Raw genomic sequence first — 20084 nt, forward strand, 5'->3', positions numbered from 1 at the left:
CCCAGTACAGATCCCTGAGGCACACCTACTTTAACATTTTCTATGTTTGACATTTCCTTACCAACACAAACTAACTGTTTACGGTTGTTGAGATAAGCTTTTAATAGTCTGAGACTGTTTCCTTTGATGCCATAGAATTCTAATTTCTCTAGTAGTGGCGTGTGCTCAACACAGTCGAAGGCCTTGCTTAGGTCACAGAATGAGACCTGAGCAATGCCTTTGTTCTCAAAAACTTTGAGGATGTAACTGACTATCGTGTCGATTGCATCAATGGTTGACAGATTCTTCCTAAACCCGTATTGTGTAGCATTAATTATTCCTAGATTCTCAAAGTGAGATGATAATTGTTGGTACATAATGCATTCTATTACCTTGGAGAATGCGGGTACTATTTAAATAGGCCTGTAACTAGATGGAGAGTCTTTATCTCCCTTTTTGTATACTGGGACGATCCTAGGCAGTTTTAACTCATCAGGAAAATATCCCTCAAGTAAGCACTTGTTTATGCAATGGGTTAAAGGGTACAGAATGCAATCACACACTTTTTTTAGCAGGTTGCATGATATGCCATATATATCTAAGCTATCAGATGATTTCAGTTGTTTTATGACCCCTTGTACATATCTAGGCGATACTTCGGAGAAGGTTAGCATGCTTGTATTTAGTGACTGTCTACCCCAATTTTGGGAGAGTAACTCTGATGGACTAATGTCTGGTTTGATAATTGCGTCTCCTATTTCTTTCACTGAATTAATAAAAAACTCATTGAGTGTTTGTGGTGGGATATTAATTTTGTCTTTTTTAGTATCTGTGGCAGCACTGTTAATTACTTTCCAAGCAGTTTGGCATTTATTGGTGGAATTATGTATGCTGTTGGCATTGTAGGTTTTTTTTGGCTTGCAGGATGGCTTTTTTGTATTCATTCCTGCAGTCCACATTGGCTGATTTGGCACAGTCAGACTTCATACTATTGTATATGTTGTACAGTAACAAAACTTGTTTCTTAAGTTCTGTCAGCTGTTTAGTGTACCATTTATTTTGTCTGTTTTGAGATCTGGATTTGTGGCTGCTGTCCATTATTTTGATTTTCTTTATGGGAATGCTATGGTTAAATAGGGTCAAGAATGCATTAAAAAATTGATCAAATATTGTTTTGGTTGGCAGGTCATTACTTGATGTGTAATGTCCATGTGAAAGCTTAGCTTCTCTTGCAGCTTATTAACCTTAGAGACCAATATTATCTTGTAGCAACATTATGTATATTAATTTAAACCATTAACTTTTCCTTTTGTGTGTTCACACTACTTAACAGTGACATTGCTATTGGCTGACTACATCAAGTGTCCTATGCTCTGAATATCCACTTCATCGGCTATTGAGATCACATGACATGAGCTATGACTGGCTTACAAAAGTGCATCGCAATCTCGATTTCAGTGCTTCATAAAGTAAAATGGTTCAAATGGCTCTGAGCACTAAAGTTTCGAACGCTTGGAACATTTTTTGTTTTAACTAAGGTGTTTGACTGTGTTGATCTCACAATATTGCTCCAGAAGTTGGACCATTACGGAATAAGGGGAGCAGCTCACAATTGGTTCACCTCTTTAGCAACAGGCAGCAAAAGGTAATTATTCACAATGTTGATAACAGCTGTGATGTGGGATCTGAGTGGGGTACTGTCAAGTGGGGGGGCACCCCAGGGATCAGTGTTGGGGCCGCTCCTGTTCCTTATTTATATAAATGATATGCCATCTTGTATTACGGGTAACTCTAAAATATTTCTGTTTGCTGATGACACTAGCTTGGTAGTAAAGGATGTTGTGTGCAACTCGGTTTCAAATAGTGCAGTACATGACCTCAGTTCATGGTTTGTAGAAAATAAACTAACCTTAAATCACAGTAAGACTCAATTTTTACAGTTTCTAACACACAATTCAACAAAACCTGACATTTTAATCTCACAGAATGGGCATATGATTTGTGAAACTGAACAGTTCAAATTTCTAGGTGTTCACATAGATAGTAAGCTGTCGTGGAAAGCCCACATTCAGGATCTTGTTCAAAGACTTAATACTGCCATTTTTACTATTCGAATGGTATCAAAAGTGAGTGATACTTCGACATGTAAATTAGTCTACTTTGCTTATTTTCATTCACTTATGTCATATGGTATTATGTTTTGGGGTAACTCTTTCCATTCTAGAAGGATATTTTTGGCTTAGAAACAGGTGGTTCGGGCAATAAGTGGTATGAGTTCACGAACCTCTTGTCGACCTCTGTTCACGAGTCTGGGTATTTTGACATTGGCCTCTCAATATGTATATTCCTTATTGTCGTTTCTTGTTACCAATATTAGTTTATTCCCAGGAATAAGCAGCTTTCACTCGGTTAATACTCGGCATAAATCAAACCTCCATTTGGATCGGACTTCCTTAACTCTTGTTCAAAAAGGTGAGCAATACACTGCTGCATCCATTTTCAATAAGCTGCCACTCAAATTCAAAAATCTTAGCAGTAATCCACGTGCTTTCAAATCAAAACTGAAGAGTTTCCACATGGGTCACTCCTTCTATTATGGCGAGGAGTTCCTTGAAAAATTAAGCTGATTCTTATTGTATTGCTGATAGCATTTACTTAAACTTATTGACTGACTTTTTTTTGGGTTCATGAACATTTATTTTTATCTGTTATTACTTTTATGTTGTAAGTTCATGTACTGACACGTTCAATGACCTTGGAGATTTGCTCCCCAGTTTGGTCCTACGGAACTTGACGTGTAAATAAATAAATCTTCATCTACATCCTCTCCCATTTCCATAATATTGTCCTCAAGTACATTGCCCTTGTATAGACCCTCACTATACTCCTTCCACCTTTCTGCTTTCCCTTCTTTGCTTAGAACCTGGTTTCCATCTGAGCTCTTGATATTCATACAAGTGGTTCTCTTTTCTCCAAAGGTCTCTTTAATTTTCCTGTAGGCAGTATCCATCTTACCCCTAGTGAGATAAGCCTCTACATCCCTACATTTGTCCTCTAGCCATCCCTGCTTAGCCATTTTGCACTTCCTGTCAATCTCATTTTTGAGACGTTTGTATTCCTTTTTGCCTGCTTCATTTATTGCATTTTTATATTTTCTCCTTTCATCAATTAAATTCAATATTTCTTCTGTTACCCAAGGATTTCTACTAGCCCTCGTCTTTTTACCTACTTGATCCTCTGCTGCCTTCACTACTTCATCCTTCAGAGCTACCCATTCTTCTTCTACTGTATTTCTTTCCCCCATTCCTGTCAATTGTTCCCTTATGGTCTTCCTGAAACTCTGTACAACCTCTGGTTTAGTCAGTTTATCCAGGTCCCATCTCGTTAAATTCCCACCTTTTTGCAGTTTCTTCAGTTTTAATCTACAGTTCATAACCAACAGATTGTAGTCAGAGTCCACATCTGTCCCTGGAAATGTCTTACAATTTAAAACTTGGTTCCTAAATCTCTGTCTTACCATTATATAAACTATCTGATACCTTCTAGTATCTCCAAGGTTCTTCCATGTACACAACCTTCTTTTATGACTTTTGAACCAAGTGTTAGCTATGATTAAGTAATGCTCTGTGCAAAATTCTACCAGACAGCTTCGTCTTTCATTTCTTACCCCCAATCCATATTCACCTAATAAGTTTCCTTCTCTCCATTTTCCTACTCTCGAATTCCAGTCACCCACGACTATTAAATTTTTGTCTCCCTTCACTACCTGAATAATTTCTTTTATCTCATCATACATTTCATCAATTTCTTCATCATCTGCAGAGATAGTTGGCATATAAACTTGTACTGCTGTAGTAGGTATGGGCTTCGTGTCTATCTTGGCCACAGTAATGCGTTCACTATGCTGTTTATAGTAGCTTACCCGCACTCCTATTGTTTTATTCATTATTAAACCTATTCCTGCATTACCTCTATTTGATTTTGTATTTATAACCCTGTATTCACCTGGCCAAAAGTGTTGTTCCTCCTGCCAGTGAACTTCACTAATTCCCACTATATCTAACTTTAACCTATCATTTTTCCTTTTTAAATTTTCTAACCTATCTGCCTGATTAAGGGATCTGACATTCCACGCTCCAATCCTTAGAATGCTAGTTTTCTTTCTCCTGATAACGACATCCTCTTGAGTAGTCCCCACCCAAAGATTCGAATGTGGATTATTTTACCTCCGGAATATTTTACCCAAGAGGACGCCATCATCACTTAACCATACAGTAAAGCTGCGTGCCCTCGGGAAAAATTATGGCTGTAGTTTCCCCTTGCTTTCAGCTGTTCACAGTACCAGCACAGCTAGGCCGTTTTGGTTAGAGTTACAAGGCCAGATCAGTCAATCATCCAGACTGTTGCCCCTGAAACTACTGAAAAGGCTGCTGCCCCTCTTAAGGAACCACATGTTTGTCTGGCCTGTAAACAGATACCCCTCTGTTACGGTACGACCATCTGTATTGCCGAGGCACGCAAGCCTCCCCACCAACGGCAAGCTCCATGGTTCATGGGTAGGGGGGGGGGGGGGGGGGGGGGAGGGGGTTAAGAGGCATAAGATATAAAAAAGAAGAACTTTTTATATCTTCTTTTTCTCTTCTTGTTGTTGGCACCAAGTTTTGTGTTGAGGGGTACATTCTTGCAGCTGAAATTTTGATTTTACATTGTGGGTTCTTGATGACTGAATAACTTATGAAGATTTGTGTGTATACTTATTTCATTTTATCCCATTGTTCTATATTACACTGACTTCACAAGCTCAACTTTCATAAATCTTTCAATTACATTGTTATTGAGAAGATTAGCAAAATGCTTATGTTTCCATGAGAGGCATGCCCACTACTCTTAACAGTCTGCGGTATTCACAATATTCCAAAGAGTTAACAAAGCAAAAGAGCTTACAAACTTTCTTAACAAAAGAAGAATCTTCACTAAAATATATCATTATTTTGTAAATGAACCCAGAAATAAATTTAATAATTGTTGTTAGATTGTACAATTAATAATATGAATTTTAAGTATGCCAGAATTTCGAATTTGAAATATTTCTATAACAAGAATAAATTTTAACTGTTAGTACACATCGATTGTAACAAATTACTTTCTTTCTATACATTTTAGCCTGAAATATAATACACCATACACAAAACCATATGAAGTTCATTCAGTTAAACAGATGTTATAATTTTCACCTATACAAGATTCGATAGCATACATAGTATCGGTTATTTCTATAAAAAAAGGTAATTCTGGAGGAAGGTGTCCCATTACAAGCTCCACTGTCAAATGACTCCTTCCTGGGTTTTTAACGAAACATCAGTCATTTGCAGTAATAAAGAACAACACTCAAGTACAAATACCTGAAACATAGATTTGTTACTAGTACCAACCAACATAACTAAAACAAGAGGGATGGCATTTATTCACTTGTTACATGCAGTAGTTATTGATTAGAATGTTAACAAAACACAACAAACTTGAGGTCACAGCACTGTTCAAATGTTGACATGTGATTAAACATAATTCGGCTTTCAAATGTAACCAGGGAATGGGAACAGTATAAATAATACAGAAATTCTCACTGCTGCCACAATGTCATCAATTCATTGCAGACTCCACAAGAGCCCATTCCACAGAATTTCAAAATAGCACACAGTCTCCTGATCTGCTCTTCAGGATGCACTACACCTGACTGCCCAAGCACTTGTCATTGCCATCTGCATCAGTTTGCAACATCTTATGGATAACCACTTAGTGCTTCTATCAAACAGAACCCCACAGAAACCCACACAAGTCCATATAGGCTTGTGCTCACTGCACAAGAAATCGTCTGATGGGAACATTTTGGGAGAACAATTGAATTATCCATGAAGTTAGAAGGTGTAGCAAAACCATCACAAAAGAATTTGGTAAAACCAAGCTGGACGGCTCCCAGATCTTGATAAGAGTTCAAAGTAGAGTGAAAATGTTCAGTTAGCTTTAAATGTTCAGAAATGCAAAATGGTGCACCTCAAAATAGGAAAGTATGGAGTATCCTATGCAAACAAGTCAGTGAGTCACAATTAGAACCAGTTTAGTCATACAAATAATTGATTCTAACAACTGGTAGGGATATGAAATAGATCAGCTGCGTAGACTGTCATAGGTAAACCATGTGGCAGACTTTGGTTCATTGGTAGACTACTAAAGAAATACAGTGAGTCCACAAAGATGATAGCTTATAATACACACATGTGCCCTAGTTTATAACACTTCCCAACTGTGTGTGACCCACACTAAATAGAACTAACAAGAGATATTGAACATACGCTAATAAGGACTGTATGAATGGTCACTGTTGTTTTCTTTTCTTTCCCATTTTTCTGTTTAGCCATGGAAAAGCAGCATGGAAATGCTGAAAGAAATGATCTAGCAAACACTTGAAGACAGACATAAACTATCCCACAAGACTAATTATAAGTTTCAGGAACCTGCTTTAAGTGTTCTACCTAGAAATATACAACTGCCTGTGTGTAATGTAAGGCAAAGGCAACGACTTAACTATAGAGGACTGGTGTGAGCTGCACAGAAACAGGTAATAGAAAACAGTTGCTCTCTTTTTCTAGTCCTTGCCCTTTTTCTTGTAAAAGTACACACACACAAATTTACATGCTCATGGTAGTGGTGAGACTGATAATTGAATATCAATTACTGAAAGCAGTGTTCTGGGTAGATGGAGGTGAGAAGGGGCAGGGTAGGACATGTGAGGCAAGGAGGTTGTAGCATGGTTGTATGAGGCAGGACTTTCATCAAATGACTCAGGACTTTCATCAAATGACTCAGTGCCTGTAGAATAAGATGAAAGTAGATCAGAGGCTAGAGCATATAAGGGATAGAGAGAAAAAAAGGGGGAGAGAGGAGGGGCAGGAAGGTGAGGAATGGAAAGTAAGGTGGTGATGAAAAGGGAAGGAGAGGTGTAGACAGGTGAGAGAAGGGAAAAGCTAAGATGAGACAGTGGGAAACAGGTTAGTGGAGGTTTAGGAGAGGGGGATTGCAAGAATACAGGATTTTCTAGACACACAGTTCCCAAATATGTAGTTCAGAGAAACCTGTTCTGGAAGGAATATCCAAATGCCACATACAATGAAGTAGTTTTTAGTCATTTGTGTTATGGTTTGCAGCATGTTCAGCAACTGGATAGTCACATTTGCAGTTGGCTGCAATTTGTCAGTGGCAACTCATGCAAGTAGACGGTTATCTGTTTCATTATTATGCTCATAGAATATTCTGCACAGTAATTGCGACATAGCTGGTACATCACATGGCAGCTCTCATGCATCACCCTGTCTTTTACAGTGTTGGAAATGCTTCTGACTTAACTGCAATGGTTGGAAGTAGTGGGATACTTTCCATCTTGTTGTGCAGGTACTGAGTCATTAATCTTACCTGTATTTGAGGGTACACAAACTGCTCCAACAACTGACCCATTCTCTGTTTGTTTCTCAAAGAAGAATCGTCCAACAATCCTGTCATGCATTGGCCCGCACCAGACATTTAGTTTAGGGCAATCACGAACATGTTCAATGACAATGTGCAGATTTTTCAAACCCCAAATCTGAACATTATGTCTATTAACACTTCCTAATAGATGAAAGGTTGCCTCATCTGAGAATAAACATTTTTCCAGGAAGCTGGGATCCATATCAATACGCTGCAGCATATCCACAGCAAATTGTTGTCGGTGTGGTTTGTCGTTTGGTGTCACATGTTGCAGAATTCCCGCTTTGTAAGCACACATAAGAAGACACTGGTGAACTACATGATTCAATGTTGACTGAGGTACATCAAATTGCCTAGATGCTTGACGAATTGACTTACGTGGGCTTCTGAGAAATGTTTGTCTGATGTCATCCACTGTCTCTTCTGAAACTCCATAATGTGCACTGCGAGAATGTTTCAGAACACTTCCTGTTGCCAGAAACTTCCATTCCTTAATTGTTTTAACAACAGGTGGATCACATTCATACACATGATAATAATTTCTTTGCACATTAATCAGCGATTTTGTTTCTCCTTGCACACGCTGCTGTGGAGTCACCATTTTAAATTCATGCGACCATGCTGTACTCTGGCAACGATACTTGGCACTTCTGACATGGGAATATAAATTCTTTGAGATTCTCTACAACGTGGTGCATTTTTCACTGTTATATCTACTGTGGTTTTCCTGTACTAGGTCCTTGAAGTCAGGGAGGTTTGAGTGGGACACCCTGTATTTTGTCAACTGTTGTGTGTGTTCTCCTGCCACTGTTTGGTGAGAAGATTTTTTTGTCTATCCATTTATATTTTCAAAAACTGATTATTTTTATTGATATTTTTAGTCTGTATTATGCAGTTAATCCACACACATACCTAGCTATAACTATCTAGTTTGAATACTGACACTACCATTTCCTTCACACTTAAATGATGTTTAATTATAAAACAAATCTTTTGATCTCTCATGTTGACCAGTGTAAGTAATATGTTAAAAGCCACACCTAAAAGTAAAGTCTTACTGTCTGATATTGTTTTCATTTCTGTTGGTGTTCTATGTTGCAGCTGGAAAAACAAGTGACACTTTGCGGAAAGTTGTTCTTGATATAATAGATAATGAAATGTGCAATAACTTATGGAAAAGTCTTCGCAAGCTCACAAGTCTGCCTCGTGGAATTGCACCATCAATGATGTGTGCTGGGGTCCTTACAGGTGGCAAAGACACTTGTCAGGTATGCTATTGTAATGTGCTATACTACTGCAGGTAATCTATTATATCTGCACTGTGTAATAGATCTGTTAACATAGTTAGCACTTCAATGAATAAAAAACAGATTCAGGGTGACAGTTTTCTGTGCATAGTTCTCATACGCATGTGTAGTATTTGGTTCAATGGGTGAACAACTGTCACTGATTATACATGAAAACCTCTTGCAGATGACTAAAGGAAACAACAACTATCTACTAAACAGACATTGTAGAGGTTCCACTTCTCGCAGTTGTTTGTATGCATTTATTTAATTATGCATGATTACATTGCTGTGGTACCTCATATCAAGAAAATTATTAATTAGAGCAAGATGTATACACCCTGGGACAACTGGGAAAAAGCTGGGAATTTTTTAGTGTTCTAGTTTTTGGTTAACATTTTGTAATTTTGACTTGTAAGAACTATACTGTAACGTCTATCAACAGCAAAATGTGTTAAAGGCTTTATGACAAAGACTCTACAATACTTCATAACAACACTGCTTAAGAATGAACATAATGTCACAATTGTTAGCATTAGGTTCATTTGAGCACTTTCCAGCAGGCTCATGCACATCCTTAGTTTAGTTGTGTATGAGCAGTTTCCTGCTTCTGGTTATTTTAAGTGTGGATGTTAGTGATTTTGCTGTTTTCTCTTCACTTAAAGTTCACACGTCAAATGAAAACAAAATGGATTTCTTTGGCTTGGGCTATCAAGTGAATTAAAATACTTCCACATAATTATGGAAGGCTAAAATTGTTATTAGCTTGTTTTATGATTTAACTTTATTATCACATTTTTGGCTGTGGAATTAAGCACCTTACAGAACAATGAAGTTATTTATGTCAGTTCGCTAAGAAAAATTGGCTTTTATTAACCTTTTCCACAGAGGTAGTCAATTTATTTGAAATGAAGTGTTTTAGTCCAAACTGTTAGCTAGTTTCAACTGTTTGCTGAATTTCAAATGCACTTTTTCATCTTCTGGCACATATAGCATTAACCTTCTGATAGGCGCATCATCTAGTCAGACAAGGACGGTTGCGCGTATCTTACAGATACCACTTGTTGTTAATAAACTTTATGTCTTTTTAAACATTAATTTTTTATCATAAAAGTAATATTAGGTATTATTCACAGGTTATACAAACAGGAGCAAGGTAAAAAATTTATTTAGAAATAAAGTTATGTTTCAAAACACACATTTTCTTCCCACAGCTTCTCGAGATACTGATACTTACTTTCCGTGTACAAATGTCAAATTTATACAGGATTATGCTTGAAATTTTGGTTTCTCAATATTCTAAAGTTATTTACAAGTTGAAATACAATCAATGCAAACACTTCTTGTATGATGTAACCAAAACATACCATCTATATCTCACACATTTGAAACGAGTGATTATTTAGAAGCTGAAATGCAATCACTGCAAACATTTCTTGAATGTTGTAAACAAACCATCCACATACTTCACATTTGAAACAGGTGATTCTCGTTTTCTTACTGACTAAACACGGCCTACATCTTTTCTTCAGAGGCTCCAGAGATTGATCTTCCTCTCCTCTTCTTTGTTGCTGTTGCTGCTCACCTTCTGTGTGCAACAAATTTAAAACTTTTGTGCGGAGGTCTCTAGCCAGTTTAGCACTTCTCCGTTTTACATGTTCCTGCACAAGTTCATTCAAAATATATCTGAGATATTTTCTTCTCTTGAGATTATTGCTTGTGTTGCCTCTCCAGATTATAAATGACTTTATGACAGCAACATTCATCATCAAAAGAAACACCACCAGAGGCCATCGCTTTGTGTTTCTCACAGCATTGAAAGACCCACGAAGTTCGTTGACAGTGTCAACACCTCCTTTTGTGTGATTATAAAAAGTTATAATTTCTGGTTTCTTGAGATCACCTAGATATCAACAAAACATTCTTGCACTTTTTTGTCATGTATGAAACAAGTGTTGTCTCTTTGCTGAAACCAAACAGACTTGAGTGGGGTTGCAGTGAATTCTGGAGGAATTTGGGGCTTATTTTTTCGTAACTTGGCAACGTATGAAATTTTTTTTATGCCAATTCCTTTACCAAATTGTAATCCGTAAACCAACTGTCAACCATCATATTTCTCCCACTGTAGATGATGGGTGCTGCTAACCTTTTCACAACATCAGAAGGTTTATTGCTTACACTAAATGGACCTTCTGGTTGCATTCCAGTGTATATTATATGTATAAAATAGCCGAGAGTTGGCTAAAGCATAAATTTTTATGCCATATTTGCTTGGTTTTTGGCATATATTGTATGAAACCACGTCTACCTCAAACAGCCTCGAGTTTTTCATCAACTGTGACATTTTTACCAAGTGAATAGCACTTTTGGCAGTTCACAATGAATTCTTCTTAAATAATTCTTATAGGAGCAAGGCGGTCAGTTTTTCTTCATTCTTCTCTTGTTTCCACAGCATCAAAACGAATAGATCACATTAAGAACTGAAATCTTTCTATACTCACGACGGTTAGGAAGTCATCCATCCACCATAAGTCATTGAGATTCAGACGATTCGTGTGGTACAACCTAGCGAGATAAAGCAGCCTGAATAAGGCTTTCACTTCCACTGTGTCTGTCTGTTGATCGTCCCTTGAACGAGAATAGTTATCTTGTATTGTAATAATCAATTTGGTTATATTTTCTACAATACATTGAATCCTTGTGTAAGATAGGAGGCACTTCCAAGAATCTAGAATATTAGTCATGTTTTTCGCAGGTCTGATTACTCCGGGCAGATGAAGTAAAATATTTGGTTTTCCTTGCCTTCGCCTGTTCCTTTTTTTTTTTATCCCAAACCTTGACTTTTTTCCCCTTTGAACAGCTTTAAATGTTGATTTGGTGCTCTCATCTTTGTCACCTTCTGAGCTGAACTGAGCATTCATTTCCGTATCAGAATCATTATCTCTTTCCGATATGTGCTTGTCTTCATCACTGTCATTGTCCTCTATAAAACTGTTGTCCTGATCATATTAATCGTCGGTGTCGTGCAGAATTGCATTTAGACAGCTTCAACATCCAAAGGATTGTTTAAATTATAGTACCTAAGAAATAAATATGAAATGAAACTGAATAAATAACATGATGGAAGCATTGAAGGTCACGCGTATCTGACATACGATTTAACTTAATTTCATTGTCGATTTGAGACACATATAAATTCATGATGTACGCTACTTTAAATTACTAATAAGCATTAAACATTTAGCAATAAATAATGGAAAATGTAAAGTTAAAAACTTAAATGGAGGGTTGCGTGTATTACTCAGATACGAAACACTTGTTATTAGCTTGCTGTTTACCGTAGCGGGCAGCGGTCAGGACTGAAGTAGGGTGGGGTCAAATGAGGAGGCTAGAACAAAGGGGGGATTTCCCTCCCTCCTGCTTTCCAAGGAAAGGTAACAAACATTGTCGCTGCGTATCTGACACATTTGCCCACCAATTGGAAGGTTAAGCCATGATAAAGAACCTAACATGAGAAAATACAATAGTGGCACTCCAAGAAAATTTACGTCCCAAAAACCACTCTGAAAAGCTTAATATCTGATTAGGGCCTCCTCCATTGTGAATTTGGACATACGAATGTCCACTTACATTGGAATTATGCATTTTAGTGTGGTTTACCAAATTCTGATGCTTCTGAAACAGCCTCTGATGTCCTGTTTCTTTTATGACATAATGTGAGTTTGTATGAACATATGGGCTTCCTAAGGCATCGTAGCTATGGAAGCGCAGTAATGCCTGTTTTCTGATGCTCTCTGGCAGCTGCTAAAATGAACCTGTTTCTAACAGGCCGCAGGCAAATATTACGAATGTTAGTTTGAGAAGCATTAGTTTCAAAGTAAATATCCTTTACGCAAGATGGATTATGTTACGTCTGAGAATGTTGGATGAATTTCTTAATTCTCAGAGCATTTGACTCTAATTTAAAACATCACTTTAAGAACCAGCTGCTTAGAAGAATTTCGAGCCCAGAGAACCACACATTTATTAATTATCTAAAATTTTTGTGATACATTTGTGTGATGTATCTTAAAGTGTAACACACACAAAAAATGACCAATATTATATATGCACTATATGTACATCATGTATATTACCATAAACTTTTCCTATTTGTGTTCGCGCTACTTAACAATAATGTTGTATTGACTGACAACATCATGTTGCCTGAGCTCTGAATATTGACAGACTGTGGAATATCTGCTGTCATCGGCTGGTGATATCACATGACATGAGCTATGATTGGCCTAAAACAGCACATCATAATCTTGATTTCAATGCTTCGGAAACTAATGTGCTGTGTTTGGTGGAATTCGAATTTATACTTTTGTAACACAAAAATATGTAGCGTTTTTTTCCGTGTTCTGATTTCTAAAGTACCAGAAAGTTCTACACCGGTGTATAAAACCTTAACCATTCATAAGATTGATAAATTTTACAGCCCCGAAGGAAAGTATACTGTAACTTTACATGGAAAATGTGTATTTTTAACCAGGAAATCTGGGATTTTTTTTCCTTGTACACATATACACCCTGTAGAGGAAAATAAGAACCATTCTTACCAGTCTTCAGAAAAGAGAAGCACAAACAGAAGGTAGTGGAAATACTATCTTCTTGTACCAGAAATTCCTCTTTCTGATGAGACAGTGAGTAATTGGTGGGATAAAAATACTCATAGATCTGGAGGGAAATTTCCTGGAACACCTAAAATTCATTATTGACGATTAAAATTGATACCGTGGAAACAGAATGAAAAAAGTAAAGTGTACTACATTCTTGGATATACAGGTTATTAGCATTTTACTGCACCATAAAAAATTGGGAGGTGTAATGCAATCTGTATTTTGCATCCAAGGAAAGATTACACAGCAGGTTTCTCATTTTGACACTGCATTTAAATGTTGATTGTTTCTGAAAAGATCGTGTTATATGTCGTGTGCAGGAAGAAGAAAAATATAGCATGTGATGGAATTAAAATTCAACAGTATCAGGATTGTGGTTTATCAAGACTACAGTTTGTTGATTGACTACAATGCCTCTTGCACTGGTAAGGGTCCTGTGACTACCGTGCAAATATGAAATCATGGTTTCATGAGGGGCCAAACTCAACACCCTGTACAACTAGCATCTGAGGGAATAGATGTACTGTTCACTCAGGGATGCAGGAGCCTCCATTGATGTTACATACCTTGATTCAGGATATGGGCTTGTTCATAGCAAGATACATATCCACACAGACAGAGTAATGGTGATTGATGCAGTACAGACTGTCAACATGGTGACCATTGTTGCAGCTTTTCTTGATACAGCAGCAGAGAGGCAGACTGATAGTGATGTTGCCTACAACAAACCATGACACAGTGTGGCACCACATTTCTGTGTGTAGCATCACAAAAAATATATCCATGCATGGAGGCTCTAAGAAGAGTGAATATTACCAGATAGCATTTGCCATTGTCATATACACTGATCAGCTACAACATTATGATCACCTACCTAATAGATGTACTGTTCACTCAGGGATGCAGGAGCCTCCATTGATGTTACATACCTTGATTCAGGATATGGGCTTGTTCATAGCAAGATACATATCCACACAGACAGAGTAATGATGATTGATGCAGTACAGACTGTCAACATGGTGACCATTGTTGCAGCTTTTCTTGATACAGCAGCAGAGAGGCAGACTGATAGTGATGTTGCCTACAACAAACCATGACACAGTGTGGCACCACATTTCTGTGTGTAGCATCACAAAAAATATATCCATGCATGGAGGCTCTAAGAAGAGTGAATATTACCAGATAGCATTTGCCATTGTCATATACACTGATCAGCTACAACATTATGATCACCTACCTAATAGCTGACATGGAAGTGATGTGGGCTTGGTAGGTCACTAGAGGGAGTTGGCATCACATCTGCACACACAGGTCACCTAAGTACCATAAATTTCGGGGGGGGGGGGGGGGGGGGGGGATATGTGACGCCACGTTCAATGATTTCAATGATGTATTCGGTTGGGTTCAGACCTGGTGAGCTGGGAAGCCAGCGTGTCAATTAGAACTTGCCACTTTGTTCCTCAGGCAATTCCATCACACTCTGGGCCTTGTGGTGTGGTGCATTATCTTGTTGAAAAGTGTCACTGCCATTAGGAAACATTATCTACCTGAAGGGGTGAATGTGGTCTGCAATCAGTGTATGATACTTCTTGGCAGTCATGGTGCCTTACAAGAGCTCCACTGGACCTGTGGATGCCCACGTTAATATTCCCCAGAGTGTAATGAAACTGCTGCCAGCTTGTCTCTGTCCCGGAGTATAGTTGCCAAGGAGCTGTTCCCTGAAAGATGACAGATTCGTGCCCTCCCATCAGCATGATGAAGAAGGCATCAGGATTCAACTGCCACTGCCAACATTCAGTGCTGATGGTCACATGCCCATTTCAGTTGTAGCTGCCATTGTTGTGATGTTTGCAGTGTCACAAGTATGGGTCTTAGGCTGCGGAGGCCCATTATTAGGAGAGTTCGGTGCACTGTGTGTTCAGGCACACTTGTACTCTGTCCAGCATTAAAGTCTGGCATTAGGTCTTCCACTGTTCACCACCTGTCCTGTTTTACCAATCTGTTCAGCCTATGACATCTGACTTCTTTAATGACGGGTGGCCACCCAACCCCATGAAGCCTGGACATGGTTTCATCTCGGTTTTGCCATGTGTTGAAGATACTCATTACAGCACTCTTCAAACACCAGACAAGTCATACAGTTTGTGAAATGCTCCTGCCAAGCCTTCAGGCTATCAGAACCTGCCCTTAGTAAAACTCGGATAGATTGCATGCCTTCCCCATCGTGCACAAAGTGCATGAAATTGCTCACGCTTCGCATATATCATCTGAAAGATGGGTGCCACGACTCTTGATGCTAGATTTCTAATTTTTCAGTTAAAATGTGGACATATTGGAACAATGTTTGTTCCATTTTAGGAGAAACAAAGATGATTTTTTGCGTCAGTCTGTGACCACAGATGAAACTTGGGTGCACTGCTATATCCCAGAGACAAAAGAACAGTCAAAGCAGTGGGAAACATGCTGATTCTCCACCACCAAAGAAAGCAAAGACAATTCTTTCAGCGGGAAAGGTCATGGCATCAGTGTTCTGGGATGTGAAGAGGATTCTGTTTGTAGATTATCTCCACCACTGGATAAACAATTACTAGAGAATACTATACTAACCTCCTGGACAAATTGCAACAAAAGGTACGCCAAACAAGGCCAGATATAGCAAGGAAGAAATTCATCTTCCATCAAGACAATGCATGTCCACACGTGCCGTTGCCATGGAAAAATTACATGAACTAAGGTATAAATTGTTGCCCACCCACCTTATTCACCTGATACGGCTCCATCAGACTTCCATCTCTTTCCAAAACTAAAAATTTTTCTTGGTGGACGAAGATTCACTTCAAATGAAGAATTGATAGCTGGAGTTGGCAACTATTTTGGAGGCCTGGAGGAAACTAATTTTCAAGATAGGATCAAGGCACTGGAACATCGTTGCACCAAGTGGATTATTCTACAAGGAGACTACATTGAAAAATAAAAAAAGTTTCAGTTATGTAAGTACTTTTTTTCTATTACATTCTGAGAACTTTTAAAACCACCCTCATAATACATGACCCTGTATGAGTAGATATTGTTGGAAGTTCAAATGGTTCAAATGGCTCTGAACACTATGGGACTTAATTTCTGAGGTCATCAGTCCCCTAGAACTTAGAACTACTTAAACCTAACTAACCTAAGGACGTCACACACATCCATGCCCGAGGCAGGATTCACACCTGCGACCGTAGCGGTCGCGCGGTTCCAGACTGTAGCGCCTAGAACCACTCAGCCTCCCCGGCCGGCATTGGAAGTTCAACAAGGCTTTTCACAGATGGTGTTGTGGTATACATAGAAGTCATGACCTCGAAAAATTGTAGCAAAATGCAAGAAGACATGCATAGAGTTAACATTTGGTGGAGGGAGTGGAAATTGACCCTCAGCATAAACAATATAATGTACTGCAAATACATATACAGATGATTACAAAACTGCAGAACAGTCACTGGAAGCACTTACTTCCATGAAATACCTAGGAATACGCATATGGGGCAATTTAAAGTGGAAATACCACATAAAATTAATCACAGGTAAGGTAGATGCCAGACTGTGATTCATTTGAAGACTCACCAAGAGTCCATCAACAGAGGGAGTAGCTTACAAAACACTTGTTCGGCCAGTACTTGAATAATGTTCATAAGTATGGGGTCCATACCAGATGGGACCAGTGTAGGAATCAGAGAAGATCCGAAGAAGAACAGCACAGTCTGTTACAGGATAATTTAGTAAGTGAGAAAATGTCATGCACATACTCAGCCAATGCCATTGGCAGATACTGTAAGAGAGGTGTTCTACAACATGCTGTTGTCTACCATTCAAGTTTTAAGTACATATGTTCCTAGAAGATTTCACCATTATATGACTTCTTCCTATGTGGAGCATCTCTCACAAAAACACAATCAAGATTGTTAATGGAACACCATCTTGCATTACTGCTACAGATACAGCATACACTGTTTGTTTGTGAATTTTTTTCATGAGCTTCAAACTGGAGCGACTTATTTTCACTTACCTGTGTGTTTACTAGCTCAGTTTTTTTAATTTCTTGTGTGTTTGTGTGCTTACTAGGCATGGTCGAGTGTCCCAATAATTGTGCAGGGCAGAGTTTTGCTGTCTTTGGAATGGATAGGTACTGTGATTTTTGTGTTCATATGCAAGTAGAGTTGGTGACCATTTGCTCACATCTCCAGATGGTGTTGGCTTCGGTTGCACAGCTACTGCCAATGGGCATCACCGTGGGGGACTGGGTGTAGTGATCTGAGGCATGTCCACCATGGCCCATGGGTCCCCTGATTGGTCTATTACAGTGGCTGCCCGGAGTACTACCCTCACTGAGGATGTTGCCTCACTCATGGTCTACCGGCAGGTCATTCCAAAGTATGGCAGGCAGTGAGAGACTTTTTGGGTGGCCAATCACAGGGCCTCCCTGACGAGCAGGTTTTCGGCACTGTCTGTTGCTGATGAAGTCGTGTGCCAGATGCTCTAGCTCGCCTTGTTCAAGAGCAAGCCTCTTGGCCTGTAAAGTTTGGGCATTTACAGAGGATGGGAATACTGATAGTTGGGAGCTCCAACATAAAGTGTGTGATGAGGTCCATTAGGGATATGGCTGCCAAGGAGGGGAAGGAATCCAGTGTGCTCTCAGTGTGCAGACAAGGAGCAGTCATTCCAGATGGGGAAAGGTTGCTTTTGGATGCCTTAAAGAGCACAGGGTGCAGCCAACTGCTGGTGGTAGCTCATGCCGGTGGTAGCTCATGCCAGTACTAATAATGTACATCACTTTGGAGTGGAAGAGATCCTCTCTGGATTTAGGCAACTAGCTGAAATGGTAAAGACTGCCAGTTTTGCTTGGGAGGTGAAGGTGGAGCTCACCATCTGTAGCACTATCAACACAACTGACAGCAATTCTTTGGTACAAAGACCAGAACCAGAGGCTCAGAAGGTACTGCAACTTTGTAGGATACCTCGACTTGCACCCTAGGGTTGTTGGTGTCTGGGTTCGCATGACAGGTTAGGGGTCCACTACTCAGGAGGCAGCTAAATGGACGTGGGCGCTTTGTGGAGAGGAATGGGAAGTGTTTCAGGTTAGAGGGTCTAGAGAAAGAATAGAAAAGGTGTCAGTCAAAGAGGATGGAAGTCAAACACAGGAAAGTAGATCTATCAACTATCAGCATTGTAGTTTCAAACTGTCATAGCTAAGCTGGAAAAGGACCAGAGCTCCAGGCACTAATACAAAGTGCTGAAGTTCAAATGGTTATAGGTACTGAAAGATGGATAAAGCCAGAAATAAGTTCAGCATTAATTCTTGCAAGGGACCTAACAATGTTCAGATGGGATGGATTAAATGCAGTTGGTGGTCGTAGTTTTTAACTTCTAGTGAAATTGAAATAGATGGTTCCCATGAGCTAATATGAATAGGGGTGATTGCAGTTGTGATGTATATTGCTATTGTAAATTACCTTTAGTACAAGTATGTAATATAAAGTGCATCATTTTGCTTACATCTAGACATTATACATATAATAGGCTACACAGTAAAAAAATACAATAGCTTGCACAGGATGAACAGAAAGCTAAATGACTTACATCAGAGTTAAAATACATTTTTGTGAATCATATATTGTACATGAGTGCTTTTAAGTAGTTTAGTTTCTTATGTAATGTGTAATTCTAGTTTCTCTTAAACCTATGAGGATGTGGTGCAAAAAGTGTACATCAAGTATGTGGAGATTCATATTTGACCCTGTTTGTCATTTATATATTTTAAGTATTTATTGGCACTTTTAAACAAAAGATAGGAATTAAATTTATGAATTATTTATTAATTAAAGGATTTTCATAGAAATAAACACCATGAAGCATACAAATTCATTATTTCTTAATTTTTACATAAAGTCTACAAAATAATCATTTTAACAACTCTTAAGGTTACATATTTTTTAAAATCTACAAAACCATACAATCTCATCAGTAATTTGGATTTGTTTGCTAAGTATTTATGAGATAAATCTTCTTTGAACACAAAATGAACAATAAACTTTTGACATAAGCTGTTAATCATCTCTTGCCATAGCACATTGTTAGCCAAATGGAACAGTGTGTTCTTGACAAATGAACTTCACAAACATGAGGTGTCTTATGATGTCTAGCATAGGGACACTTGGCATCTTTTTTGTACACCATAGATTCCAACAGTCAATTCTTGTGAAAGTTCTCCACTAAATTCTCTGAGTCTCTTATGAAAACTGCTTGGCAGTTGAGGTGTTCCTTGTTGGGCACTCAAGTGTTCACTTACGAGCACCTGGCCTAGTGTTTTTATGAAATTATGATACTTTCAGTTTTTATTGTTATTTGATCACTGAACTACAGCAGCATTTATGCTGGCCGTATTCAGTATTTTGAGTTGCGTCTTAAATCATAAGTCTCAGCTTATCTGCAACGTCAACTCCACCTTTTGTGAAATTATAAAATATGTTTATCTCTTGTCAGTTGATAAATTTCAGCATTGTGGTGAAGACTAGACATGAGAAAAACAGCTTTGTTTTTCACCAAACTTAGGTGAGTGGATTTCTCTATCATGAGGTTTACAAAATTCAGTAGGGATTTG

At 38.5% G+C, this 20084-nt stretch overlaps 1 protein-coding gene across 1 annotated transcript in view; it reads left to right on the top strand.

The window, feature by feature from the left end:
* LOC124775131 (serine protease snake-like) overlaps positions 1-20084 on the top strand; it is a 267718-nt gene that overhangs the window by 231610 nt on the left and 16024 nt on the right. The window contains exon 8 of the mRNA XM_047249970.1: positions 8602-8768. Coding sequence (XP_047105926.1) covers positions 8602-8768 — 167 coding nt within the window. The remainder of the gene's footprint in view (positions 1-8601; positions 8769-20084) is intronic.

The sequence above is a fragment of the Schistocerca piceifrons genome, chromosome 2, assembly GCF_021461385.2.
Source record: "Schistocerca piceifrons isolate TAMUIC-IGC-003096 chromosome 2, iqSchPice1.1, whole genome shotgun sequence".
NCBI classification, from domain to species: domain Eukaryota; kingdom Metazoa; phylum Arthropoda; class Insecta; order Orthoptera; family Acrididae; genus Schistocerca; species Schistocerca piceifrons.